Here is a 27,862-nt window from a genome sequence, read left to right as displayed (position 1 = left end):
AATTTATTTGGACTTCAGTAAGGAATTTGATAAAGTAAACCATAACTTACTACTAGATAAAGTAGAAAAATGTGGGTTAGACAGCATCACCACCAGATGGATTTGTAACTGGCTAACCAACTGCAGTCAACGTGTATTTCTCAATGGAACTGCATCTACATGGAGGAAAGTATGCAGTGGAGTACCCCAAGGCTCTGTTTTAGGCCCAGTACTCTTCAGTATCAATGACTTGGACGAGGGGATAGATGGGAACTCACCAAATTTGCATATGACACCAAGCTGGCAGGAATAGCCAACACTCCAGAAAATAGGCTTAAGATAGAGAAGGATCTTGACAGACTTGAACGTTGGGTGCTATCTAACAAAATGAAATTCAATGGTGAAAAAAGTAAGGTTCTGAATTTAGACAGGAAGAACAAAATGCACAGGTACAGTATATGTGGTACCTCACTCAATAGTAGTAACTGTGAGACGGATCTTGGAGTCCTAGGGGACAAACATTTAAATATGAGCCAGCAGTGTGCAGCAGTTGCCAAAAAAGCCAACACAATTCTAGGCTGCATAAACAGAGGGATAGAATTAAGATCACGTGAAGTATTAATAGACAGAACAATTAATCAGTGGAACAACTTGCCTCCAGAAGTTGTGAATGCTCCAACACTGGAAGTTTTTAAGAAGATGTTGGATTTGTCTGAAGTGGTATAGGGTCCTAAGCAGGGGGTTGGACTAGAAGACCTCCAAGGTCCCTTCCAACTCTGTTTTTATATTATATATTATATTTTTTTCAAGTCAATCATCCATTGTAGGAATTAAAATATCTTTCCGTTTTTGTTCATAAAGCATTCTTTCTGCAATAAACATATATAATAATATATAATAAGTTCCATTTCCCCCCACGTTCTTTGTCCATTAAGCCTAAAAGAAAAGTCTCTGGTTTTTTATATTCATTTTAAGAATCCTCTGTATTAAAATATGAATTTTACCCCAGTATTTTTTTTGCTTTGTCATAGGTCCACCAAAGATGATAAAAAGTTCTTTCTTTACATTTACATTTCCAACATACTGTACATTTGAAATAACTTTATACATTTTGACAGTTTATCTGGTGTTAAATATCAACACCATATAGAGCCAATAGAGCCTGGATAGCTCTGCAGAATAAAGCACTGTACTTTAACACCAGCTGTCTGCAATTAAAGTAAGTTTGAATCTTGCCAGGCTCAAGGTTAACTCAGCCTTCCATCCTTTCTAAGGTAGGTAAATTGAGGACCCAGTTTGTTGGGGCAATAAACTGACTTTGTATAAAATATACAAAAGTATGAAGGCTATTGCTTAACGCACTGTAAACCGCCCTGAGTCTCCGGAGAAGGGCAGCATATAAATCAAATTTAAAAAAAAAACAAAAAACAGTATATCATATTATAAAATTTTTCTTTTAAATTATCATTTAATGTAAATTTGAAACTCGTAGCCCAATTGGTTTTTCATTGTTCAAGCATTATATTATTATACCCAAAATTCTTTGCCCTTTGGATAGTGCAACACTTCACATATTGATTCTCCAAATTCAGTTTCAATATGGCCCCCTTTTGTTTTGTAGAGGATGAGGAAGATGATGAATTGGTGGAACTGAAAGCTCAAAATGATGCTGAGATAGAAACTCAAGAAAAGACACAAGATGTGAAGGAAGGTACGTAACTAGATTGTTTGGGATTAAGTACTTGATGTCCATCAGTAGCTTTGGTCTCAGCTAACTGTATTGTGTCACTTTATGTTTTGTTATTTTTTTTTATAGTTTAAGCCCTATTAAGTCATTTTCTGTTGCACCTATGAGCTGAGCAACCATATAAATAATTTGAATATAATAAATATATATGTTTAAGATTATAACCACAACGTCTAAAATCTTTAGCTGGTATGTTACCTTTTTTCTTTGATGATTGATCAAAACAAGTTAGCTGAATGATCTGACTTCTGCTAAGCCTAGAAATATATTACACTAAGTTTTTTTGCGGGTGTGTGTGTGTGTATTTTTTTTAATGTTCCAATCTAGATTTATTAAAATTAATAGATGCCTCATGGTCAGAGGCCCATCTTTCTGACACATGGGATAGAGTCCTCTTCTCATTGCTCTGGCTATGAAATGTACTTTCTTGGGAGTTCTCTCAAGCATTTAGAAACCTGTGGAGACAGAGTTCTTTTGACAGGCTATTGACCTGGTATGCTTTTAATATCTATGCCATTATTCAGGTTAATTTTTATTAAGTTTTCATATTTTGTTTTATCTTAGCTAGCTTGACTGCTTGCCAGAGCAGTGTATAAATCAAATAAAAAAATATATTCCTAGAGATGGAAGGGCCGAGAATTGTCCATGACATTTACAGTTAAAAAGGATGGGTAAATTCCAGTAGTGCGGAGAACATTTGATTCTGGAGGGTGGTTATGGGTCAGACTAAACTCAGTGGACAAATGGTCTGAACAGATCAAAAGTAGTTTCCTAGATTTTACCTTTTGCCTTTAGCAAAAGATGCACCTGAACTCTATTAATCTAAAGTTACACTTAAAGAGATTCTGCTCAGTTGAATGCAGCTCTTCTTATCAGCAGAGAAGCCAATAATCTTAGTGAGAGCAGAAGAACTATACTCAGTTGTTCAACTGCGGTTGAGATTTGGGTCAAGTTTCCTCTCCTTGCCACATGAAAGCAACCATAATTCATGTATCTCTGGAAGCCGACATAGTGAATTATGAGTGAATACTTTTTAAAAGCCAAGTTAAATAGACTCCTGAAAGATATATATTTGTTTTAGCTTTTCACGGACTTGCAAGTGACTTCTATGTATACCTAAGCTGTACTTGAAGGATAGCCATAACTAACATCATCTCTTTTTTGTTATAGTTTAGTCTAGTTGAAGTGTTTTGTGTTGCCCCTGGCTCCTCTTCTTGTCTTCCTAAGCCAGATCTCAAGCAAATGATAGTTGTAAAATCCGCCCCCCCATACTTTCTTTTCTTTTTGGTAGTAATAGTTTTTGAGACACTCAGACCGCAGGTTTAAAAAGGAAGTCTGGTAGTTGATTCAGAGACAGCAGTACTTTGTGAGGATGTTAATATTTTAGCAACTGAAAAGAAAATAATAAATTGAAACTGACACTGGAACTGACACAAAGTTGGTTGAGTTTCAGTTAGCTGCCTCACTTCCTTTTGTACTATTTCAATTCCTTTTGTACCATTTCAATATTTCAAAAAAGCTTATCACCATAAAATCTAGTCCCACGAAACATGTGAAACATGTAATTTTTCTCAATTATCTCAAGATAATTAAATCTGGGCTCATTGCTGACTCCTCTTATGAAAGCCATTGCTTGAACATGGAACATAAGAATCAGCAATCTTATAAAAGTGCCCATCTACATGCACAGAGTATTTTTCCTTGAGTAAATTTAGCCATCCAGCATTTGAAATAGAAAAGATTAGTTTCATGTCACTGAGAATATTGTGGATTTTAAAGTTTATCCACAAATACATAGGAATAGGATTATCATATAAATAATAATAACCACTACACCCTGCCGCAGGGAGGCGGAACTGACTAGGTGGTTCCGCCCCAGGTGCCTGATGGATCCTGATAGGTTCCAGATGGAGCTTGGGCCAATTCCTGAGACTCTGGCTCATGATTCGGCTGAGGACTTGGTGGCCGCCTGGGACAGTGCGGTCGCCGGGGCATTGGACTGTGTCGTGCCTTTGCGGCCTCTGACCCGGCACCGAACTCACCTAGCTCCTTGGTTCTCCGAGGAGCTGAGGGAGATGAAGCGCCGGAAAAGACGCCTGGAGAGCGGCTGGAGGACCAGCCGTTCCGAATCTGACCAAACACTGGTGAGGTCTCATATTAAGACCTACCTAGTAGCGATAAAAGCGGCAAAATCTAGCTATTTTTCCACTCTTATTGCATCATCAGATAATCACCCAGCTGCCCTGTTTAGGGTGACCCGCTCCTCCTCCATCTAGGAGCGTGGGATAACCCCCTGCAGGGTCGAGCTGAGGATTTTGTACAGTATCTGTATAATAAAATCGCTCAGATTCGGGAAGGTCTGACCTCTGACTGGGTAAGTGCAGACAGGATGATTGAGGTAGTTCTTGAGAGTGTTATCTGGGAGGAGTTTGATCCTGTGGCTCCCGAGGACATGGACAGGATTCTGGGACAGCTGAATACGACCACATGTTTATTGGACCCGTGTCCCTCCTGGTTGGTGCTGGCTTCCTGGGAGGTTACACGAGGCTGGCTCCAGAGGATTATTAATGCTTCTTTGAGTGAGGGTGTCCTGCCGGCCACCTTGAAAGAAGTGGTGGTGAGGCCCCTCCTCAAGAAGCCCTCTCTGGATCCGGCTGTTTTGGCTAACTATTGTCCAGTCTCCAACCTTCGTTTTATTGCGAAGGTTGCTGAGAGTGTGGTGGCGCGTCAGCTTCCACAGTACCTGGATGAAGCTGTCTATCTAGATCCACTCCAGTCCGGCTTCAGGCCTGGGCACAGCATGGAAACGGCATTGGTCGCGTTGGTGGATGATCTCTGGAGGGCTCGGGATAGGGGTTGCTCCTCTATCCTGGTCCTATTAGATCTCTCAGCAGCTTTTGATACCATCGACCATGATATCATGTTGCGCTGAATAGAGGGGTTGGGGGTGGGGGGCACCATTTTGCAGTGGTTCTCCTCCTACCTCTCTGACCGGTTGCAATCTGTGTTGACGGGGCCAGCGGTCGACCCCGAGGCGCCTTGTTTGTGGGGTACTGCAAGGGTCGGTCATCTCACCCCTTCTCTTCAACATTTATGTAAAACTGCTGGGTGAGATCATCTGTGGCTTTGGGGTGGAGTTCCATCAGTACGCTGATGACACTCAGCTGTACATCTCCACCCGAGACCACCCCGGTGATGCTCTTGAAGTGATGTCCTGGTGCCTGGAGGCCGTGCGGGCCTGGATGGGGAGAAACAGGCTCCGATTCAACCCATCCAAGACCGAGTGGCTGTGGCTTCCGGCGTCCCGATATACAGTCAGGTCCAGAAATATTGGGACATCAACACAATTCTAACATCTTAGTCTCTATACACCACCACAATGGAGTTGGAATGAAACAAACACAATGTGCGTTAACTGCAGACTGTCAGCTTTAATTTGAGGGTATGTACATCCAACTCAGGTGAACAGTGTAGGATTTACAGCAGTTTGCATATGTGCCTTCCACTTGTTAAGGGACCAAAAGTAATGGGACAGAATAATAATCATAAATCAAACTTTCCCTTCTTAATACTTGGTTGCAAATCCTTTGCAGTCAATCACAGCCTGGAACGCATAGACATCACCAGACGCTGGGTTTCATCTCTGGTGATGCTCTGCCAGGCCTCTACTGCAACTGTCTTCAGTTCCTGCTTGTTCTTGGGGCATTTTCCCTTCAGTTTTGTCTTCAGCAAGTGAAATGCATGCTCAATGGGATTCAGGTCAGGTGATTGACTTGGCCATTGCATAACATTCCATTTCTGTTCCTTCAAAAACTCTTTGGTTGCTTTTGCAGTATGCTTTGGGTCATTGTCCATCTTCACTGTGAAGCGCCGTACAATGAGTTGTGCAGCATTTGGCTGAATGTGAGCAGATAATATTGCCCAAAACATTTCAGAATTCATCCTGCTGCTTTTGTCAGCAGTCACATCATCAATAAATACAAGAGAACCAGTTCCATTGGCAGCCATACATGCCCACGCCATGAACTACCACCACCATGCTTCACTGATGAGGTGGTATGCTTAGGATCATGAGCAATTCCTTTCCTTCTCCATACTCTTCTCTTCCCATCACTCTGGTACAAGTTGATCTTGGTCTCATCTGTCCATAGGATCTTGTTCCAGAACTGTGAAGGCTTTGTTAGATGTTGTTTGGAACACTCTAATCTGGCCTTCCTGTTTTTGAGGCTCACCAATGGTTTACATTTTGTGGTGAACCCTCTGTATTCACTCTGGTGAAGTCTTCTCTTGATTGTTGACTTTGACACACATACACCTACCTCCTGGAGAGTGTTCTTGATCTGGCCAACTGTTGTGAAGGGTGTTTTCTTCAGTAGGGAAAGAATTCTTCGGTTATCCACCACACTTGTTTTCCGTGGTCTCCCAGGTCTTTTGGTGTTGCTGAGCTCACCGGTGCATTCCTTCTTTTTGAGAATGTTTCAAACAGTTGTTTTGGCCACGCCTAATGTTCTTGCTATCTCTCTGATGGGTTTGTTTTGTTTCTTCAGCCTAATGATGGCTTGCTTCACTGATAGTGACAGCTCTTTGGATCTCATCTTGAGAGTTGACAGCAACAGATTCCAAATGCAAATAGCACACTTGAAATGAACTCTGGGCCTTTTATCTGCACATTGTAATTGGGATATTGAGGGAATATCACACACCTGGCCATGGAACAACTGAGAAGCCAATTGTCCCATTACTTTTGGTCCCTTAACAAGTGGGAGGCATATATACAAACTGCTGTAAGTCCTACACTGTTCACCTGAGTTGGATGTACATACCCTCAAATTAAAGCTGACAGTCTGCAGTTAACGCACATTGTGTTTGTTTCATTCCAACTCCATTGTGGTGGTGTATAGAGCCAAAGATGTTAGAATTGTGTCGATGTCCCAATATTTCTGGACCTGACTGTAGCCAGCTGGTGCCATCGCTGGTTATTGGGGACGAATCACTGGCCCCCACGGAGAGGGCTCACAACTTGGATGTCCTCCTGGATGCGCGGCTGTCTTTAGAAGAGCATATGATGGCCCTGGCCAGGGGGGCTTTTTATCAGGTCCGCCTGATACGCCAGTTGCGTCCCTTTCTGGATCGGGACTCCCTACGCACGGTCACTCAGGCACTCGTCACTTCCCGCCTGGAGTACTGCAATGCTCTCTACATGGGGCTCCCCTTGGGGTGCACCCGGAGGCTCCAGCTGGTCCAGAATGTGGCCGCGCAGGGGATTATGGGAGCGACGGGGCGCTCCCATGTGACACCTCTCCTGCACGAGCTGCATTGGCTCCCTGTGGTCTTCCGGGTGCGCTTCAAGGTGTTGGTGACCACCTTTAAAGTGCTCCATGGCTTAGGGCCGGGGTATCTATGAGACTGCCTTCTGCCGCCAATAGCCTCCCACCTGCCAGTACGCTCACACAGAGAGGGCCTCCTCAGGGTGCCGTCCACCAGACAATGTCAGCTGGCGACCACCAGAGAGAGAGCATTCTCTGTGGTGGCACCCGCCCTCTGGAACGACCTCCCCCAGAGATACCCACGATACCAGACCTCCGGACTTTTCATCGGGCCCTGAAAAGTCATTTATTTCACCTAGCTGGGCTGGCTTGATCCCATCCGTTTGGTTTTAATTTGAAATTGATTTTAATTGGGTTGTTTTAAATTGTGGGCCGAAATTATTTAATTACCTTTTAAACTGTTTTTTAAATTTTATATGCTCTGTTTTATCTCGGCTGTTCACCGCCCTGAGTCCTGCTGGAAAAGGGCGGTATACAAATCAAATCAAATCAAATAAATAAATAAATAAATAAATAAATAAATTATGAGGAAGCACAGATATTCGTTGATAACTAAACTTTTCAGTTTTCTTAATGTTTTTAATCACATCATACAGTCCTTTTCTGAATTTGTAACTTTTGTTTTTGCTTCAAGACAGTGATTACAAGCATGTTAGAGGCAACACATGTATTTTGATTAATATTTCATGTTGTTGCTGGGTTCAACAATATTTATTCTGAATTAGGGGCTTTCCTGAAAATTAGTATCTAATAGATTAAATGCATGTTGATGTTGGCATAAAATGCCCAGGTTTCTTTTTCAATGCAAAACAATACCTTTTTTTAAAAAAAGCTTTGCAGAATTTCTAATAGATATTTAGCAGTACCATTCACATTTCTAAAAGCTGGATCAGCTGGATCAGTCCTTCACTATCAGTCTTGGTTTTGAAAGATTCTATAACTCTCCTGTAAAATTTTCATCCAAATTAAAATTATTTGCTACTTCAAAACATTAGGGGTTGTTCTTTAAATGAAATAAACCCATAAAACAAAAATCTGACATTCTATGGAATATTATCTGCTACATTTGCTATTTTATCCTTTGCAATTTGAATAGTAACAAGAACAAAAAGTATAGACAGTTGCTACATCCTAAGTCAGATTTCTTTGTCCAGTATTGATTGGTACTAATTGGTACAGCTTTTCAAGTTTCCACAAAAGTTTTTCTGGCCTGAAGTCTTCAACAAGCATATGATTTCATGCTTAGAATAACATGTATTTAAAAAGGGCTACTTATTAAATGTCTATGGAGATTCTCAGTCATTGAGGTCATGCACAAATTTTAGGATTTCTTTCTTGTTTACATTTTGTTCTTTGTCTATAACAATTATGCTTTCATGTTTACATAATAATAGCTAATTTTAATTTCTAGATACCTGTTGTTTGCAGTGATTCTGCCATTAAAATAAAACTTGTTTTGCCAAAATGTTAAACAGAATTTATTTTTATCCATCATGTTCTATGCATCTCTTACAGGTTTTTCATGTTTAAAAACAATGCAAAGAGTGGTAAAGTTAATGTTCCAATTACTAAGGCTGAAATTATACTTTTGTAGTCATATTGCACATATTGATTGTATTCAAATATAGTTTGTTTAAAAGGTGCAGTGTCTTGATTCACTTAATGTTAAGCTATGAAATATGCTTTACAACCACAACTACCAAACTGTGCTCACAGTGAACTCAGAGGAACATCATGGGATATTTTAAATTTCTGAGGGAAAGACGATACTTTGATATCTGCCAGACAACGTCCAACCTGAGGCACTGTGTAAAAAATTACTAAGACATTAAGGTGCCATGAAGCGAGACAGCTTGGGAAGCTCTGGTTTACATCTATATGGTCTTAGAATTGCACATTGTGCTATGTCAAAATCTAATAAACTGCATTATGGTTTAGTATGAAATACAAACCTTATCAATAATACCACTTTTAGGTAAAGGCTATCTCCCTTTTTCCCTCTCTGTTATATCTATCTAAAGCTTTTCTGATTGGTGCTAATTGGTAAGATGAATATAGGTTCGCTGATGTTATAATGCAATGTACGACCTATTACCTGTTTGCACACCTAAAATTATCTGGGTTTTTGGATGTGTTCTGTGAGGAATATGAATAGTCAGTCTTATTTCAAATGTAATAGAAACAGGGGATTGTTTGTTTTAAGATGACAACATAACATAGTAAGGAGTCTTTAGATTTAATTTGGGTATTAAGCAAAGAAGGAGGATGAAAATGTTTATGCAAATAATAAGAAAATGTTTGTTTTCTTCTTTGGTATTACAGTGGGATCACTGTCTAAAAAATATTCCATCTTCATTCAGTTTTACAGTCTATAATTTATCATCTTGCCTTGGTAATGATATTTTGGAATATATTTCTGTATTAAATATATTCTATAACTTCTACCTTTATAATTTTTCTAATACATCAATCTGGTCCCTGTATTTTAAACCTAATTTCTTCTAATAAATAGAGCATGATGAAAGTAATCAGAAAGGTCCAATGTTATAAAACTGTTTCCAAGATCTTTTCTTTATAAATGGAGCAAAGCATGCATTTTAATCAGTTAAGAATATTTTAATCTAGCTAGGTGTCAGCACACATCTGACCATCATTTAATTTGAAAAAAATACAGGGTTATAAGTTATCTCTAAATCCCAGACAGAAAAATTAAAAAAAAAAAAAACCAGAAAAAAGCAACAACAAACTACTTCCAATTTATTGCCAATAAAACTACACGATGTAGCCATTTAACCATCAGGTGTCAAGCTCAACTTCATATTTTAAGAACATTTTAGGATTTGTTTGGTTTAGAAATTGAAATTGAAGATGTCTTCTGAATTGAAAAGGCATTTAAGACTACTTTTTAGTTAAGCCTGTTTCACTGTCTTTCCAAGCTTGCCTGGGTAGTAAGCATCAATCAAAAATATTTCCTGAAATCTGAATGTGAAGTTTATTTTTTTGGTGATCTTAACTATTTTCTTCTTCTTAATAATAAATATGCAAGATATAGAATGTCTTTGGTATAGAAGCCACATTCTAGGATTCTGTAGTGCTATATTAATTAATTCATTTTTTTTTCTTTTAGAAGGCAGCAAACCATTCAGTCTTACCAATTTCACTATAGGTTTCATAGGAAGATCTCATTTCTTTTCTGAAGAGTTAGATTCATCTGGAAATATTTAAATGCTTGTATGTTTAATGCTGCCAATATTCTTTTGGAAGCTCCTCCTAGAGAATTGACAGAGGAAGAAAAGCAACAGATTTTACATTCAGAAGAATTTCTCATATTTTTTGACCGGACAATACGTGTGATTGAGCGAGCTCTAGCTGAAGATTCGGACATTTTCTTTGACTACAGTGGGCGGGATGTAGAGGAAAAAGATGGGTCAGTGATCCCCTCCTTTTTTAAAAAGATTTTTTTAAAAAATAAAATGGTAATTTGTTACTTATAGAGAGCAACACCTCAGTGTTCAATATATCTGTAGTGATAAACTTTTTGAGTTCAATAATGTAATAAAATACATTTACTGGGTCCTCTTCATTAATTCTAGTGGCTTTCAAGGTTCACAATTGTCTTTATCCTGCATAATCTTATTGTAACATATTGAAACAGAGAAGAAATGAATATACCAGCTTTTATCTAGATCAGTATTTTTCAAATTTAACAACTTTAAGATGGTTGGGGAATTCTGGGAATTGAAGTCCACAAATATTAAAGTTGCCAAGTTTTAGAAATACTGATTTAGATCAACTACATCTTCTAGATTCTAAACTAAAAGGTACACAACATTAGGGTAAATATCACTTTTGCTCTTTGAATGATTCTACAGGCTATATTCTATAAAGTGTGTTTGTCTGTACATGGGGAAAACTGCTAAAAAGAATGTTACATATATTTTTGCATGCTGTGGGTGTTTTTTTAATTAATTGTTCAACAAAATATTATTATTTACAACAAATTAACAAGCAAACCAGCTAATTCAATCTTCTCCAAAGTGGAAGTAGGTTCTAGATACAAGTCTCAAAATCTTCCAGTCATTAGCAATAGCAATAGCACTTAGACTTATATACCGCTTTACAGTGCTTTACAGCCCTCTCTAAGCGGTTTACAGAGTCAGCATATTGCCCCCAACAATTTGGATCCTCATTTTACCCACCTCAGAAGGATGGAATGCTGAGTCAACCTTAAGCCTGGTGAGATTTTAATTGCCAAACTGCAGGCAGCTGGTAGTCAGCAGAAGTAGCTTGCAGTTCTGCATTCTAACCACTGTGCCACCATAATTGCATTACTATAATTGAAACCAGTATTATAAGTCATAGCAGAATAATAGAGTTGGACCTTGAAGGTCTTCTATTCCAACCCCCTGCTCAAGTAGGCAGGGGGTTTGTCCAATCTCTTCTTTAAAATCTCCAGTGTTGGAGCACCCACAACTTCTGAAGGCAAGTTGCTCCATTGATTAATTGTTCTAACTGTCAGGAAATTTCTCCTTAGTTCTAGGTTGCTTCTTTCCTTGATTAATTTGTTTCCATTACTTCTTGTCCTGTCTTCAAGTGCTTTGGAGACTAGGTTAATCCCCTTTTCTTTGTGGCAGCCCATAGATATTGAAACACTGCTATCATGTCATCTCCAGTTCTTCTTTTCATTAAACTAGACATACCCGATTCTTGCAACTGTTCTTCATATCCTAATAATCAATCTCCTAATAATCTTTGTTGCTCCTCTGTGTGCCCTTTCTTGTGTCTTAACATCATTTTTACAGTGTGGCAATCAAAAGTGGATGTAATGTGTATTCCAAATGTGGTCTTACAAAGGTATTATAAAGTTGCATTAACACATTTATTTATTTATTTTATTTTATATTTATTTATTTATCACATCACGTGATCTTGATCCTATTCCTCTATTACCATGTTTCCCCCAAAATAAGACCCTGTCTTATATTTTTTTGAACCTTGAAATAAATGCTTGGCCTTATTGCCATCCGCTCAAAAGCCCAATTGGGCTTATTATCAGGGGATGTCTTATTTTGGGGGAAACAGAGTAATACAGCCCAAGACTGCATTGACTTTTTTGGCAGCTTCAGCACACTACTGGCTCATATTTAAGTGATTGTCTGCAATTACTACTGTTGAGCCAGGTACCATCTATACTTGTGCATATTTCTCAGATCCATTTTTTTTCTCAGATCCTTCAGATGTGAAGGATCTGAGAAAAGAAAAGTTGAGCCATGATTTGTTTTGTGTATAGTGTACATAAGATATAGATTTTCTGAATCTACATGGAAAGAGTCAGCATTTGTTCAAAATATTCCCTAGGAAGGAAATAGAGCTCCACTTTTCTTTTGTCAGTGTTTGGGAATACCAGTTTCAATTATAATGCTGACTGAAAGTTTTTTGGAATTGTAGCCAGATTCCAATAGCACTTTAGGAAAGATTGTGTAAGCTGATTTGCTTGTTAATTTGAACCGAATCATAATATATTGTTGAATAATTAATAAACAACACTCACAGCAGGCACAAATATGTGACATCCTCTATAGCAGTTTTCTATATGAAGTTCATGTGTTAGCTAATATAATGTGAAATCCAGCATCACAACTAAACCAGTTTGAACCTGTGCTATAATCTGGAAACTATTTTTTTACAATGAAGATTGTGTGAAATGTTTGAAGTTAAAGTTAAATTAAGAAAGTAAACTATATAGATTTTCATCTGTTGTTCAATACTGTTTGTGATTTTCTACCACCTGAGTAAATTAAGGAATGTAGACAAATGTAGAACCATTATTTTCCACTTGTTTAGATTGTTTAGATATAACATATTTCTTTTCTTTGGTTTAAATTTTGGACAGTACAGACAGAGACATCATCAGGTTAAAAAAAGGAAAAAACTGAAATAGCTAAGAGAATGTAGTAGAGAAGAGAAACAATGAGAACTAATAATTTACAAAACAGTTAATTATTTTAAAACATCAGCACTAATTTTAAGTAGTGACATAATCCTTGTTCAAATCCATGTAGTGATGTCCAAGCTGGAGCCAACCTTTCCTTCAGCCGACAATTTTATGATGAGCATTGGTCTAAACATCGTGTTGTCACTTGTATGGATTGGTCCCTACAGGTAAGATTTGTAACTTGTTTTCTTAATATTTTATGTTTTCACTAGTTGTGTTTCATAGTTTTTAAAATAATTTTATATGTTTATATGTTTATTTTAAATCTTAGATTGGAAGTTGGCTGAAAAATGGACAGCTATATAAATGTTTTAAATAAAGAAAACAAATAGACTTTGTGATCATTTAACTATCTTTTCCTTTCTTCATCCATGGTGTTGGAACATATATATAACTTACTTAAACTAGATGTTAAACTTTGCAGTTACTGTTCAACACACTTGGAGTAAGACTGTCTAAAAGATAATAAAATAAATAAGCATGCTACTATGCTAGTAATTCCAAGTATTTCAATTTAACTTTTTGAGGAGCAGGCACTTATGATTACAATAATACGTGTCAAGCTGCTATTGAGAAAAACTTGTGATATTGGATGTTCAAAGAAAATAAGATTTAAAATGCCAGCAAGTCACAAGTTCATACAGCTATAACCATACTAACACAGTCATTTGTAAGAAGGCATCTAGTCTTGGAAAAGGATGTATAACTTAATTGTTGAATACATGTTCTACATGCAGAATATCTCAGTATCCTTAATGGAAAAGAAATTAGACAGCAAGCGGAAGTTTGTGGAAGAGTCACTGTTCATTGAAGTATTTTGTTACATTGACTACAGAGAAGCATCCTATGACAATTTTTGTCCAATTGAGACATATCAGCTATAGTTAGTAAACATTATTTTATGGTGTTCAGATCCTCTACTGGGAATTAAAATTTGCATTTTTGGGTTTTATAATAAGTTTATTCAAAGTTGAACTACAATAGTAAAAGATAACACAAACTAAAAAGAAAAATAGAAAGAAAAAATAAAAAGTGCAAGAAAACAAATAAAAGGGATAAAAGGAGAAAGAGGAAAAAAAATCCCTAAGAAGGTGACTTCCTACCTTTATCACAACAAATATAAATAGTTTCAGTATCTCTTCACTTTTAATTTAACAGAAATAACACTTTCCATACCATAGCTCAATTTTTTAATATCGGGAAATCCAATAAGCAACTTCTTTTCCAATCCAGGTGTAGCAATCCTGTAAACCAGCTAACAAATATAAAATTCATTTTTCCAAATCTCTACTCTTAACTCTAAACAAATCCAATACACAATGAATTTTCTAATCCAGATGTCATCTAGTCAAAAAAGAACCATCCAAAATAACAACAAATTCCACATTAATCCTGATTAAACAAGCGAACTGTGTTCCTTTTTTCTACATAAAACTATCTTGGTCTTAATCCATTCAAAAGATTAATATGCTTTATCTCGAGTGTCTTCAAAACTTTAACAATCCTCTTCTGTAAATCTAGAAGGAAGAAATTATTACAATTACTCTCTCGAATTGGCATTTTTATTTCCTTCTTAATTTTAATCTTAATCTTAATTTTAATCTGATGTTTTTGTATATCCAATGATAAATACCTGTTCACTTTGTTCTCCACAATTATATCATGTTATTGTTCCAAATCTTTTACTTTTCTTCATCTTCTTCTGAGACTATACCATTCATAAGAACACAAACACAACTGACTGTTGATTCAAGGTCCTGGTGACATTTCTCAAAAATATCAATTGCATTATAAACTGCTTATAAATTGTTGTTCAAATAGCAGGCCTTTATGGATTGTTGTGATCCTAACATAAAGGAACAAATAATGTCGACTCTCAAGATAACAAATAATGTGACATGTCAGCTCTCAAGATAACAAACAGCCTTGGTATATTTTGAATCAGTTATTTTGGGCCTCAGAGATGCAAACCTGCATCTATCTTGAGAGAAATAATGCAGATATTGAAGTTCATTTTTTATTTATAGCATGTAACTTCATCTTTATTGCCAGAGTGGTTTTTGTATCCATGTGTTTTAATTAAATCCATTTTGCAACAGATATGGCTAAGTACGTGGGTGGCCGATAGGCCTATGTGGATTTCACAGAAATAGGAAACAAGCCTGAGGAAAAACTTATCTTGGACTATTCAAGGGGGTGGAAATTACATGGAATTCTTATCTGATAGTTTTTTAACAAGCAGCATTTATAGTATTCCCGCAACAGCAAGATAAGCCCAACTTGGAAGGCAACTGCCAAAATATAATTGTTCATTCCCTCAGGCAGGCAAGTATACAGGGTATTTTGTCTCCTCTTTCTTTGTTCTGGGTGGCCTTGTTTCACCTTCTTTTCTTCCAGCTCTTATCTCTCTTAGATGTTCACCTCAGCTACTCTCACTGCCATTTCTGATCCCTAGGTTTCATGCTTCAAGCATATAGTTAAATAGGCAGACGCAGTGGTGGGCTGCTGCCAGTTGTAACAACCAGTTCGCCCAGCACCGAAAATGTGAGTGCGTTACAAATGTTACAACTTCCAGAATATTATAGTTATGGTGATTGTCCTAGCATAATTGAAAAGTACCAATTTTGGAATTATATGGCCTCAATACATTGTAGTGCTTACAATGCTTGAGTGGCTGAATGAAAGCCACACAATGGAATTTTCTGTTAATGTAGATGATCATGTTATTGATCATCAGAAATAAATGTAGAAATATGAAAAATATCTTCATATGTAAAGCCAGTTTTTCTTTTCCATTGCTCCAAATGGTCACCTCAAAGAAAAACTTGTCATTTGACATTTACTTAATTTCCCTGATATACTGTAGTTTCATTCCAAACTGCCTGTGTTAATTATACACTATTACTTTTAGATTGCCAGGCCCATCTGATGAGGCTTTATTGAAATATTCTGCTTTGAGCAATAAACAGGTGTAAATCCAAAGCCAGTTGATTAATTATAACACTTGACATATAAGATATTTTTTTTATTGAAAAAGTTTTTCAAATACAATTTCCCCCCCTTTTACCCCCCTCCTCCCTAACCCCCCTCCCCCTCCCCCCCTGTGCCTTCTTCATAATAAAACCCAAATTCATAACAGATTATATAATACTTTACCATCCCCTTACTCCATCCCCATATGATGACCCTTTCTTTCTAATAATATTATCATATCCCCCTTATACTATACGTTTCAAAATGACATTCTACTATAACATTATATAATAACTCCTAATTTAGCATAATAATATTATTATATCTCCCAGTTTAGCGATTTCTGCTCATAATCTACCCTTTTTCTACCCCCCCATACATATATCTCTTAAATCAAATCTTTTATGTATATTAATATAACATTTCAAAGCAACCTTCCGCTATAAAACTATATAATAAATCCTAATTTAACATTTATTCAATTCATAGTCTCCATTTCCTTCACCCCCCTCATTATATCTCTTAACTCAAATTTTTTACATATATTCATATCTAAACATAATATCCCTTTTCTTAAACTAAACAATCAGTAAACTAACCTGTCTCCACCCACTTTCCTACAAGACTACCATACTTAATAATTCATAGTATCTTTATTCTTCTGCCCACACCACTAAAAAATATTCCTTTATGTAAATAAAATCCTCTTAAAAAAGACTTTAAGCTTATAATCCATATGATATCTTCTGTAATGTCTTTCAGCTGGATTGTAAACTCCATCACCCATGTTAGGGTAACATCACATCCTAATTCCAACAGTATGTTCGGTATCTTCAATTACCATCTGCCCCCATCAATAGCAAATATTTTCATAAAACAACAACAACAACAACAACCACCCGAGTGACTTTATATTTGTATTCCATATAGTGTCTGTAAAGGTGTCTTTTATCCAAATTATTAATTCCAACCACCGTAATAGGGTAACAGCCAGATCATCTGCATGCCCCAAATCCATAACTCTCTTGCCTTGTAGCTCAGCATAAACGTATATTTATCAAAGAATCCAAAAAAAAAAAAAAAAAAAGATAGTTCCAATCATTTCAGTTTAAGGCCCTTTTCACATCCCAAAAGTACAGCACTGCAGAAGTCTGTCACTCTCCTCAGGATAATATAAACCAATACTTCGCCTCAACTATCTTTTCATGTATTCAGTCATCTCTTAAATAACTGGCATTACACTGTTGTTTGGTTTAAAAGTTTTTGTTTTTGTGTGACCTGCTTCTTCTTTTCTTAACTTTCTTGACTTTTTGTGGGTTAGATTGGTTTTCATGCTGATCTATAACTTGATCTTGTTGGTTTTGCTTTTGTGGCTTAAATCTCCATTCTAGTTCTATGAGTTTTATATCAACTGATTGATTTCCATGCTGGTCTGTAACTTGATAAGTCATCACTTTAGAATCCAGAGCCGCCTCTCTTGTATTTATAAATAGTCCAGCTGAGACCTCTGAAGGAGAATCCAGAAGCAACTCATCTACAAGGACCTCTGTAACTTGTTGTTTTTCCATTACTTCCATCTCCTTTTGCTTATCTTGAATTTCTATCTCTTGTTGATTTTGCTTTTGGAAAACCTTGTAGTAAAATTCTTCCACTTTTTCAACAGTATTTAGCTGATATCTTTCTCCTTGATATCTCAATATTATACCAACTGGAACGTCCCACCTGAATGAGATATTTTGTTTCTTAAGCTCAGTCACCAAAAATCCAAATTTCTTTCTATCTTTTAGAATCTTAGGTGGCAACTCTTTATATATCCAGATCTTTCTTCCATACAATTGTAGAGTAGAATTAAAAGATTTTTGCACAATATCATTTCTTATTTCTTTGTCTGTAAAGTAAATCACCACATCTCTAGGCAATTGCCTTTGCTTTGCAATCCAAGAATTTACTCTATAAGCCTTGTCAATCTTACAAGATACCTCCTCAGGATGAACCTTTAAAATCCCGGCCAGAACTTGAGCAGATATTTTTCTTAAATCATCTCTATTATTTTCCTGTAACCCTCTCATTCTAACCGCAAATTCCGTGAGCCTGTATTTCATCATTGTAATTTCTTTTTCAATCCCTTGCTTTATATCTTCTGCATTGTAAGTCTCGTGAGCAGCTTCCTTTTTAGACTTTACTTCTAAACTATTGTCTTGAATATTTGGCAAATCATTTTCAATTATTTGTATTTTATTGTCCAAATTATTAATCTTATCATCAACTTCCTCCATTTTGGACTCTAATAACTGGATATTTGTATCCATCTTTATAACAATTTCTGAAAAAGCATTAGTCACTGTTACAATCTTTCGTTGCAAATTATCATACTTTAGTTGTATCATTTCTTTAATTTCTTGCCTAAATTTTTCAAGTTTCTGGTTCACAGTCTCGTGATATCTTGCCATTTCCTCCTGGACAAATTCTTTTAAATTAAATCCATTCTGCTGAGTCTGTAAGCTCAGACCTTGTTCACATAATTGTAAATGGGGGAACACCCCCCCCCCACTGTTTGTTTGTCAGGCTTTATTGGTTTTAACGCCATCCTGCCACACAAACTCTTTTTAAAGAAAGAAAACTTTTCCCCAAGCAAGATCAAGTACAAATCTCCAAGAAAAAAGAAACTTAAAATAGATATTTTTCTTCCAGATTCTAGCCAGCACTGTTTATTCCGCTACTTTGTAGCTTGTTACAGAAGACTTTTACTTTCGGCTTTCTTCTTCTTCTCAAGCCTCAGCAGTCGCCATTTTAAACTTTTTTTCCTTCACTCTGAAACGCTTGTAAAATCATTAAAAATACTTGCGATTTAGGGTCCCAAGTTCAAATCTCATCCTTTTTAATTAGTCCATCTGTTAGTTTCGTTGATTGGTCCGGTTCCAACGCCTAGCTCTGCAAAAAGGCAGAGTTCTCCCGAAGCCCGGAGCAGCGGCGAGCGGAAATAGGGAGCCACAACCTGCTCGTCCCCAAGAGTAAAAAAAAAACTCTGGGGACTTCGCAGAGGGCTCTACCTACCCTCGCCTGCTCTGACTCACATTTCCTTCAGGAAATTGAGTTTTTCGAGCCGCCTTTCAGATGTAAAGGCGGCTCTTTACAGGCAACGGGGCTGGCGGTCTCAGAGGACCGTCTGGTGGCTATGGAAGCCAGACCGGAAGCCGACATATAAGATATTGAAATTAACTTTGCAAAAAACATAAGACCGACAAATTGCATAATGAAAAAAAATCATTTCTTTTAATATGCCCAAAATTTCATGCTTCAAGTGGCCATTTTATTCTGCTGCTGAGAGTTATCAAATGAAGCTTTGTTGAAGGCTCTCCTATATCTGAGCTAAATCATATTTATTCATAGATCAACCCAGATATAGTTATAGACACAGACTTGTACTGCAAGCATAGGATATATATCACCATTCTTTCATCATGGTATAATATATTAGTGCTTATAATATATACTACTAAAATATTCTGTGCATTATAACCTAGTAAAATGTGTAATAGTAGTGAAGATTATTCACATTAGGAAAACAGGAAATAATGAAAAATATATTTAATAACTACAGATATAGATAAAGCAATATGATTCGTATAACTAATAAGACAGGAGACAAGCAAACATTAAACAAGTAAAGAGAAATGGATCAGTGACTGAATCTTCACATACTAGGTTTGTTTTATTGTGCTTCTGTGAAAGCCATAAAACGTCTGTTGGATGAAAGCTGGCAATTCCTTTGTAAAAGATCATTGTTTGTTTGTTTGTTTGTTTGTTTATTTGCTGCACATCTTGTATTCAACGACTTAGGAAGCCTTACAGTGGTTAGTATAACTTTCAATAGTTAGTATAATTCCAATAGTTTCTATTAATATTTTGTCAAGAACAGCACAGCCTTTAAGGGCAAAATGTAGATGTTGCAATCCAATGTGATGATAACCATTAATTTAAATAGTTTTTTTAAAAAAAAGCTAGATAGAGGATCAAGCCATCATTCTGTGACTATTATTCTTGATGACTCTGTACTGTTTCCTGCATCACAGGCAGCATACTCTTAGTATCAGGTACTGGTACTAGGAAGTGAGAATGGGGATATTGGTTCTTAAATGCAAACTTCTCAAGGGCACATATCTGGATGCTGATATCTGGAAGCTAAACTTGATGGAGAAGGGCGGCATATAAATCAAATTAAAAAAAAATGGGATCCTTATATTTTTGTATGTTTCAATAATTTCAAATATAAACCATGCTTTTTCTTTATTTTTTTATTTTTGCACCAGGTGGGATAAACATATACACACAGACATTTAATGGTTGTGTGCACTTCACAAAATGCACCTTCCCTAAAGCATTAAAGTAGCTATATGGCTTGGCTGCATTAAATATATATTTCTTTAAAGGAAGCCAGGCCACATGATTCCATTTGCACAGGTTTCACATTTGTTGTAAAGCAGAGCAGCTGGCCAAAGCCATTCATTGAGAAAGCCCATGAAGTAGTTAGTCAACCCTATAAGAAGATTAGTCTACCTTGTGCTTTGAGGAAAGGGCATTTGCTTCCTTCTGAATAGTTTGCAAAGCTCTAGTATACACAGATACTTAAGTTTAATCACTTGCCAATCATCAGCAGTGCCACATATCAAGCAGATGTGAATTAGAATTCCAACCAGGTGAGTGAATTGGGTGATGAAGGCAATTATAGCACAGGCTGTCTTTTCATCACTAGTCTAGTCCCCTAAGTTTCAGATCTGGTCATATAGGAAATTTTCTACTTTATAGACCATTCTGTCTTTCTTTCGCCAGACCTTCTGGATGGACCTATCTGCTTATGTGATGTTTACTCAGCATGCATCATTTTGTCCACTACTGTGAAACCAAATTTAACTGCCTGTTACTTTTTTTACAGTATCCTGAGTTGATGGTTGCTTCGTATAACAACAATGAAGATGCTCCACATGAACCTGATGGGGTGGCCTTGGTCTGGAACATGAAATTCAAAAAAACAACTCCTGAGTATGTTTTTCACTGCCAGGTAAGACAGTTTAAGATACTTATTTCATAAAAGATGTGCTGAGGATTACTATATGACCCATCTGCCCACAATTCAGAAGAGCTTGAAGTTAAAAATAGAAGATATAGAAAGAAAAAAAAAAGGAACTAGGAAATATGCTAATATTTTCAGAATGCATTCAGCTTTCTAAAACAACATAGGTTGGTTGGAGACTGTGTGTCATTTTTTGTCTATTTTAAACAATCCCCAAGAGAATTTATTTATAAAAACCTCACACTTATGAAGTAAATGTGGTATACCACTTCCTCCTCCAGCTGGCAACATATGCTTTCCCACCCACGTAAATTCCCTTGTGTTTTCTATTTCAAAGCAGCTTGTGCTCTGGTTGACTTTGCTTGGAATGATATTATAGCTTTACAATGCATCAGCACAGAGAAGACTTGCAAATATTAGCTTTGCAGGATAGACTTGAGATCCCCATTGCATTTCCACCAATTACTATCTGATTTTCCAGTCCAGGCACAGGTGCCTCTTAGATCACCATCAATATCTTAGTGTAACAATTGAGGCAAAAAATCAAGAAGTATATCTGGAAAATCAAAGAAGTGTATTCCTTGCTGCTTTTTTTCCCAAGATCGTCTTGAGTCAAGAACATTTGTGGCAATAAAGTTAGACCTTGACTTACACCCATTCATTTAGTGACTGTTGAAAGTCATGATGGTACTAGAAAAAGTGACTTATGAATGGTCCTTGCATTTACAACTGTCACAGCTTCCCCACGGTCATGTGATCAAAAATTAGTGCTTGGCGACCGGCATGTATTTACAATGGTTGCAGCATCCCAGCATCATGTGATCACATTTACAACATTCCCAGCTAGCTTCCAAAAACCAAAGTCAATGGGGAAAGCCAGATTCATTTAACAACCCTGTGATTCACTTAACTGCAATGATTCATTTAATATCCATTGCAAATTTGTAAAATTGAATATGATTCACTTAAAATTGGGCATGACTCACCTTGCTTAGCAATGGTAATTCTGGTCCCAATTGTGGTCATAAGTCGAGGACTATCTCTACTCATAATATCTAGAAGGTCCCTTACTTTTTTTCTTTCTTTCCCCAATTACTTGTATAAATTAGCAATTGTATTGTATTTTCTGTTATGGATTGCACCAGTAGAAGCTAACCCAATTTCGTTGTATACATGATGTACAATAACAATAAAGGCTATTATTATTATTACTGACTTAATTTTGTGTTAGTTAATTTTGTTGCAAGGTAAGGAAGTCCATGTCTTTCAGCAACATAATTTTAGGAGTTATTAAGATATTAAGAGATCTGTCATGATACTAGGCACAAGATCTTCTTTTACTAGCTAAATTACAGTTTTTTATCTCAAAATTCCCATCTGTTATAATTTCACCATCTCCTCACTTTCTGCAACTAGCAGAAAGTATTTAGTTTGTCCTCAATCTGAAATAATAAACTTATTTTGAACTGAAAATAATACAAGTTAATGCTGTTTTGATTAATGAGGTATCAGATTCATATTTCTCATGATCAAAATATTTAGCATAGAGATAAGTACTTCATAGTTTCCACCTACATTTCTATCTCTAGTTTATTATGAAAGTATTATATTTCAGAAAAGGGAAGGACCTATTTAAGTATATCTTTCAAATGCCATCATTGTCTTTAATAATTTGTTCCATAAGGACATTACAAATTTTGTTTCTGTTGATAATTAAATGCTTGATATCCTTTGAATATCTATCATTCAGATCTGAAACTTCAAACTGCCGTCTCTGCTCAGAATAATTTGCAGGGAAATTATTCATTTGGAGAATATTTAATCCTTGAAGATTTACAGAACATCTCTAACATCTTCATTTCAGAATTTATTTGTCTTTGCCAATATAATGATGATATATTAATATATTCAAGGTTTTGTTTGAATAAGAACAGTTTGCTGACATTAAAACTTTAAAGGGCTCATTTGAGATCTTTGATGAGAGTCAACCTTTTTGTTCTGTTTCTGATGGAAAATTATGTGGGGTTTCAAACTTCAACCAATCTGCATGAGACCATGAGGTAGCTAAAAATATATAGTGCTAGGAAATATTGTGTCACTCCTTAAAATACTCTACACTATCTTAAATGCTTTCCCTAATATGTTTATAATGAGAATCACATATGAATTGCCACATTGATATAAAAGCAAGAGTGTGGGAGGAGAATTAGAAGGAAGGTGGATCTAGATATGATTTTTTTTTTGGGATGAGCTAATCTTAAAATACATGATCTGGACCGTCTAATTTGATAGGAGAGCTATATTCAAAGACGGAGTTCCTTGAGTCAGCTAGAAAACAGAAACAGAAACTTTCAAATATTTCATCTTACCTCAGAACTTGGAAGAGAGGCAAGATGTGTTACAGATTATCATGATGTCATGTTTTGGTTACTTGGTGGAAACCAACTATGTTATTATTAAGTCGCATATTTGTGTATCTGAAAAATTGCAAAGGAAATGTTCCCTAACCTGTATGTCAACTCTTAATGTTCACAGTCTTTCTTATTTACCATGTCCACTTTGCGAAAACCATAGTAATTGGTGGTAGCTGTTCCATATGTTTAAATAAATGTAGACATGTTTATTACATCTTACTTGAACAAACATAATTGTCTCATTAAAAAAGAACTAATATGTATTTTACAATAAAATATTATTGATAAGCATTAATAAATGATAAAACAAACAACAATCAATAATATAAATAAAATCACTGCTAGATAATAAGCAGAAAATTAGGAAAGAAATTAAACCTGGCAGAATAAAATGTAATTATTCAAAAACTCAGAATCACCAATTTTGAAGCACTGTATGTGCTTTTCTTTTTAAGCTTATAGAAATAGTGCAATTTGGTTGACTGGTTATTAGTACAAGAACAAGTAAAATAGGCACAGCTGAAATTTATTTTGCATGAGTTTGTTTAATAGCGGATATAAGAATACCAATCAATAAAAGCCTATTTTAGTATGCTTGTACTAAATAAGTTTGCTTTAGTACTGGAGGCTGGAAGCTGCAATTTCTAACTGAAAATGATGGGAATGCAATCCCCTTTATATTGATTTATGCAAACAAAAGTATACTTATAATATGTGAGATCAGAAGTAGTGAGAAAATAAAGGTGAAACCAGAAAAGAAGAAAGTTTTTTTAAAAAATTAAGAATCAAGATTCTGTGAGTCAGAATAATAATATCCTCTCTCCTTGTTTCATTTTATTTGCCCTCTAAACATGCTTATGGCCCAACTGTTTTTTTTTTAGTGTAGGTGGGGAAAGGCAATCTGATTAGCAGAAAAACACCACTTTCTTCTTCACGGGTTCTTCAAAATTAGTCCATATTACATTGTAAAATTTAATGTGGTTAAATTTATATTTTATTCAATATGTTTTCATACTGAACATTACCAAGCAATTTCAGTACAATGGTAACTATTACTTTCATTATTACAAACTATTTTCCCACAGTTACCTTGCTCTATCCTTTATAAAATTGAAATTGCAGTGAGTGCCATTTTTTAAAATTCTGAATGTTAATAACTTTTTTGGTAACTTTAAGCAAGGCTGGACAGTATGAAACTCCAAATCCCCCATCTTTTGGTTATTAGTAGTACCTTAATTTTTTTACAGAGTTTTTGGAAAATTTCTGCCTTTTTGAGATGGGATAATAATGGAAAGCAAAACACTCTCCTACAAACAACACACAATATGTCAACAATAAGATCAGAACTTCCTTATATTCAAGCATGGAAAAGAAATGAGTTTTAGCAAGAGAATTTGCTGCATACTTTGCCTTGTCAGGGCACTTGGTGTTGTTTCACAAAGTCTTGTTCAGCAGTTCCAGGAGCAAAAAGGGGTTTTCACTCATGTTATGCAGCATCTCCATTAGGTGACTGAAAGGATCAAAAGAATCTTAGAGCATGCAGAGGTCATGTGCTAAAGTCTGTTCTGGGTGTCCCTGGAACTACAAGGGATAGTCTCAGCATGACTTGGAGTGATGTAAAATACATTCATTTTAAAAATGGAGAGCGCCATATAAGATATATTTTACATGGACCTTCACTAGAGGGATATATCTATTCCAAATCCAAGAATCCATATTACAATGAATGAATGGCTAAGAGCAATGGTGGGATTCAGCCATTTCGCACCACTTCGGGAGAACCGGTTGTTAACTTTCTGAGCAGTTTGGCAAACTGGTTGTTGGAAGAAATCATTAGGGCAGAGAACCGGTTGTTAAATTACTTGAATCCCACCACTGGCTAGGAGGCCTTACATGAACTAGCCGTTTTTAAACTGGGCCTGCTGCCAGCCCATGAAAGATCTCTCTTCTCCCTGTGGGCGGAATAAACAAAACATTCTGGGATCAAAAGTTTTGTTTTTCATTTCATGTAATGTTTCTGGGAAAGAAATATACCCACTTCTTCTTTTCTTGGAACTCTTCTTTCAGAGTAGAAATACAGAAGAAGAAAATAAACTTTCCCCACTGTGAAGGATCTGGGGCAAAGAGATATTGTCATTGTAACCATTCTTGCCTGAGATAGCATATAGCAGATGGAAAATAATTGATGGCTTCCGCATGCTTTATTTATCTGTTCACGATATACAATATTTGGCCAATATTTGGCCAGGTAACATGGCTCCAGTCAACAAAAGGAGCCGTTCAACAAAAGACCATAATTAGAAAGTTTTTCAGATGTTGCAATAGTTCTCTGGAGAATTGTATAATACAGGATTATAATGGCAAGAGATGGACAGGTGTTTCTTTACAAATACGAACTGTTTGGAACTTGAAAAGTCAGTACAAAGTAATAACTAGTGCAGTACTTTATGTTCTTGTTAATTGATTATCTCAGTATTGTCCATCTGCTAAAATCATGGTTACTAGAATATGCATCATTTTCAATTTAATGCATTGCTTCTCTTTGTCCCAAAGGTGCTTTTTTCAAGAGGCAATTGAATTTTCTTTGTTTTTCCTTGAAGATGTTTTGCTTCTCATCCAAGAAGCTTCTTCAGTTCAGACTGAATGGTGGAGAATGGAGAATTGAAATGTCTTCAGTGAAGAACAAAGAAACTCCAATTGCCTCTTACAAAAAGCATCTTTGGGACAATGGTGATCTGGATGACTGAGAACCTCCATAGACATTTCTTCTATATGATCTCTTAATTCCAAAGCGTTATGGCTTCTTAACTCTGATATAGTGTCTATCTATGGATTATTCTTCCCAGAGAAAAAGAGGACCAAACTGAGATAATTGTTTAACTTTGTAAGAGAGTCCATTTTCTCCTCATCCTACAATAAAAAAACACATATAGTTTTTTGATGTAACTTCATATGTTGGTCTTTGGAACTAAATGGAGCACACCCCAATGAAGCTAAAAATCTGGAAATGCCCCTGTGCAGCCATGAATTGTGGTTTTGTAGCCATGCTTGGTAGATTACTTGGCACAGCAGTAAAACTTTGGGAGTGGCATCTATTTTGGTTCTTTCTACAGTACCACCATCCAATGATCCTCGCTTGGTAGGCTCCATGTCACTGCTAAGCTGTCAATTTCTATGTGGGACATGGCCCTTAGGCTTTCTATTTTAATTTCAATAAAAGCTGCCCAAGCTTGGAAAATATTGTGGTTTGGTTCTAGACATCAACCGTTAACCACACTGTGGAATGTTTCTCCCTCCTGTGCCTGGCCTCAAGTTTTCTGTAGTGGTTTTCATACACTATCATTAAATTATGCATTTGACCACTCCTCATTGCTTATTCTGGTGTGGTCTTTCCTTTTAAACTGGGTGGATGGAATCACAAATGCCTATCTTAGAATTAAACACACTGAAGTTAACTGAAAATCTGTATTTAGTGGCCAGCATTGGCTAGAGTTCTCTTCTTCTCCATTCCCTACCACTGATTTTCATTTCTTCTTTGCTGATTTTTTCCCTCCTAAATAAAAATATGTCACTTTTGTTATATACAGTGATCTACTAGCCTGGTTTGTGAGGATATGAGAAATACAGCTTCATAACCTCTGTTGCATACTTGTGTTTCTGTAAAATGTGTCTTGATATAAAAAAAGAAGGGGGGAAAAAGAACAGATTCTTTTGCAGCTTCATTTTAGTTTGCAAAAAACATTTTAGTTAATTTAGTGTTCTGATGTCCCTACATTATTTTCTCTCTTCTGAATCAGTTATTACTTATTATAAAGCTTCAAAAATAATCAAAATTTCTTTATGGAGCTAAAGAGGAATTTCATTTTTGTACAGTATATGGCCAGACCAAGCAACATTTTGGTTGTCATATGTAGTAAATACTCTGACTTAGTATAAATTTATTGTGTTCCTTTCTTGGATACCGTATGCCTTTTATGAAAAAGGATCCTGATACAAAAAACTGAAGGGTACAAAAAACCAGCATGGAAAAATGAAATAATTCAATGAGCTATCTGGCCCAGTCAGCCTAATAAAAGAACTCTTATCGAGCCTTTCTGCTAACTGCCCAAGTCAAGCACTTCTAATGTTATTGGATATCCTTTTCCAAGAGAAGCAACTAGTGCTATAAAATAACCTTTGATTAAAGGTTGTGAAAGCAGGCCTGGCATGTTTTCAAATCTTTTGACTATTCCTTAAAACATCCAGTTCACAAGCTATATTTTATGAGGTCAAATTATAAGAATATTGATGATGTGCCAAACCACAAATGGTGACAAAATCATCAAACATCTTAAAAAGAATGTCTTTGAAAAAAAC

The 27,862-nt window shown here is 36.2% G+C and overlaps 1 protein-coding gene across 11 annotated transcripts in view; it reads left to right on the top strand.

Moving 5' to 3' along the window:
• Positions 1-27,862, top strand: part of DYNC1I1 (dynein cytoplasmic 1 intermediate chain 1) — a 212,867-nt gene that overhangs the window by 97,527 nt on the left and 87,478 nt on the right. For all 11 annotated transcript variants that reach the window (XM_034402103.3, XM_087892761.1, XM_034402096.3 and 8 more), the window contains 4 exons: positions 1,601-1,690; positions 10,318-10,480; positions 13,116-13,215; positions 20,955-21,080. In XM_034402103.3, coding sequence (XP_034257994.1) covers positions 1,601-1,690; positions 10,318-10,480; positions 13,116-13,215; positions 20,955-21,080 — 479 coding nt within the window. The remainder of the gene's footprint in view (positions 1-1,600; positions 1,691-10,317; positions 10,481-13,115; positions 13,216-20,954; positions 21,081-27,862) is intronic.

Source organism: Pantherophis guttatus, chromosome 4, assembly GCF_059756535.1.
Source record: "Pantherophis guttatus breed Tessera chromosome 4, ASM5975653v1, whole genome shotgun sequence".
NCBI lineage: Eukaryota > Metazoa > Chordata > Lepidosauria > Squamata > Colubridae > Pantherophis > Pantherophis guttatus.
This window is presented reverse-complemented; position numbering and strand designations above follow the sequence as displayed.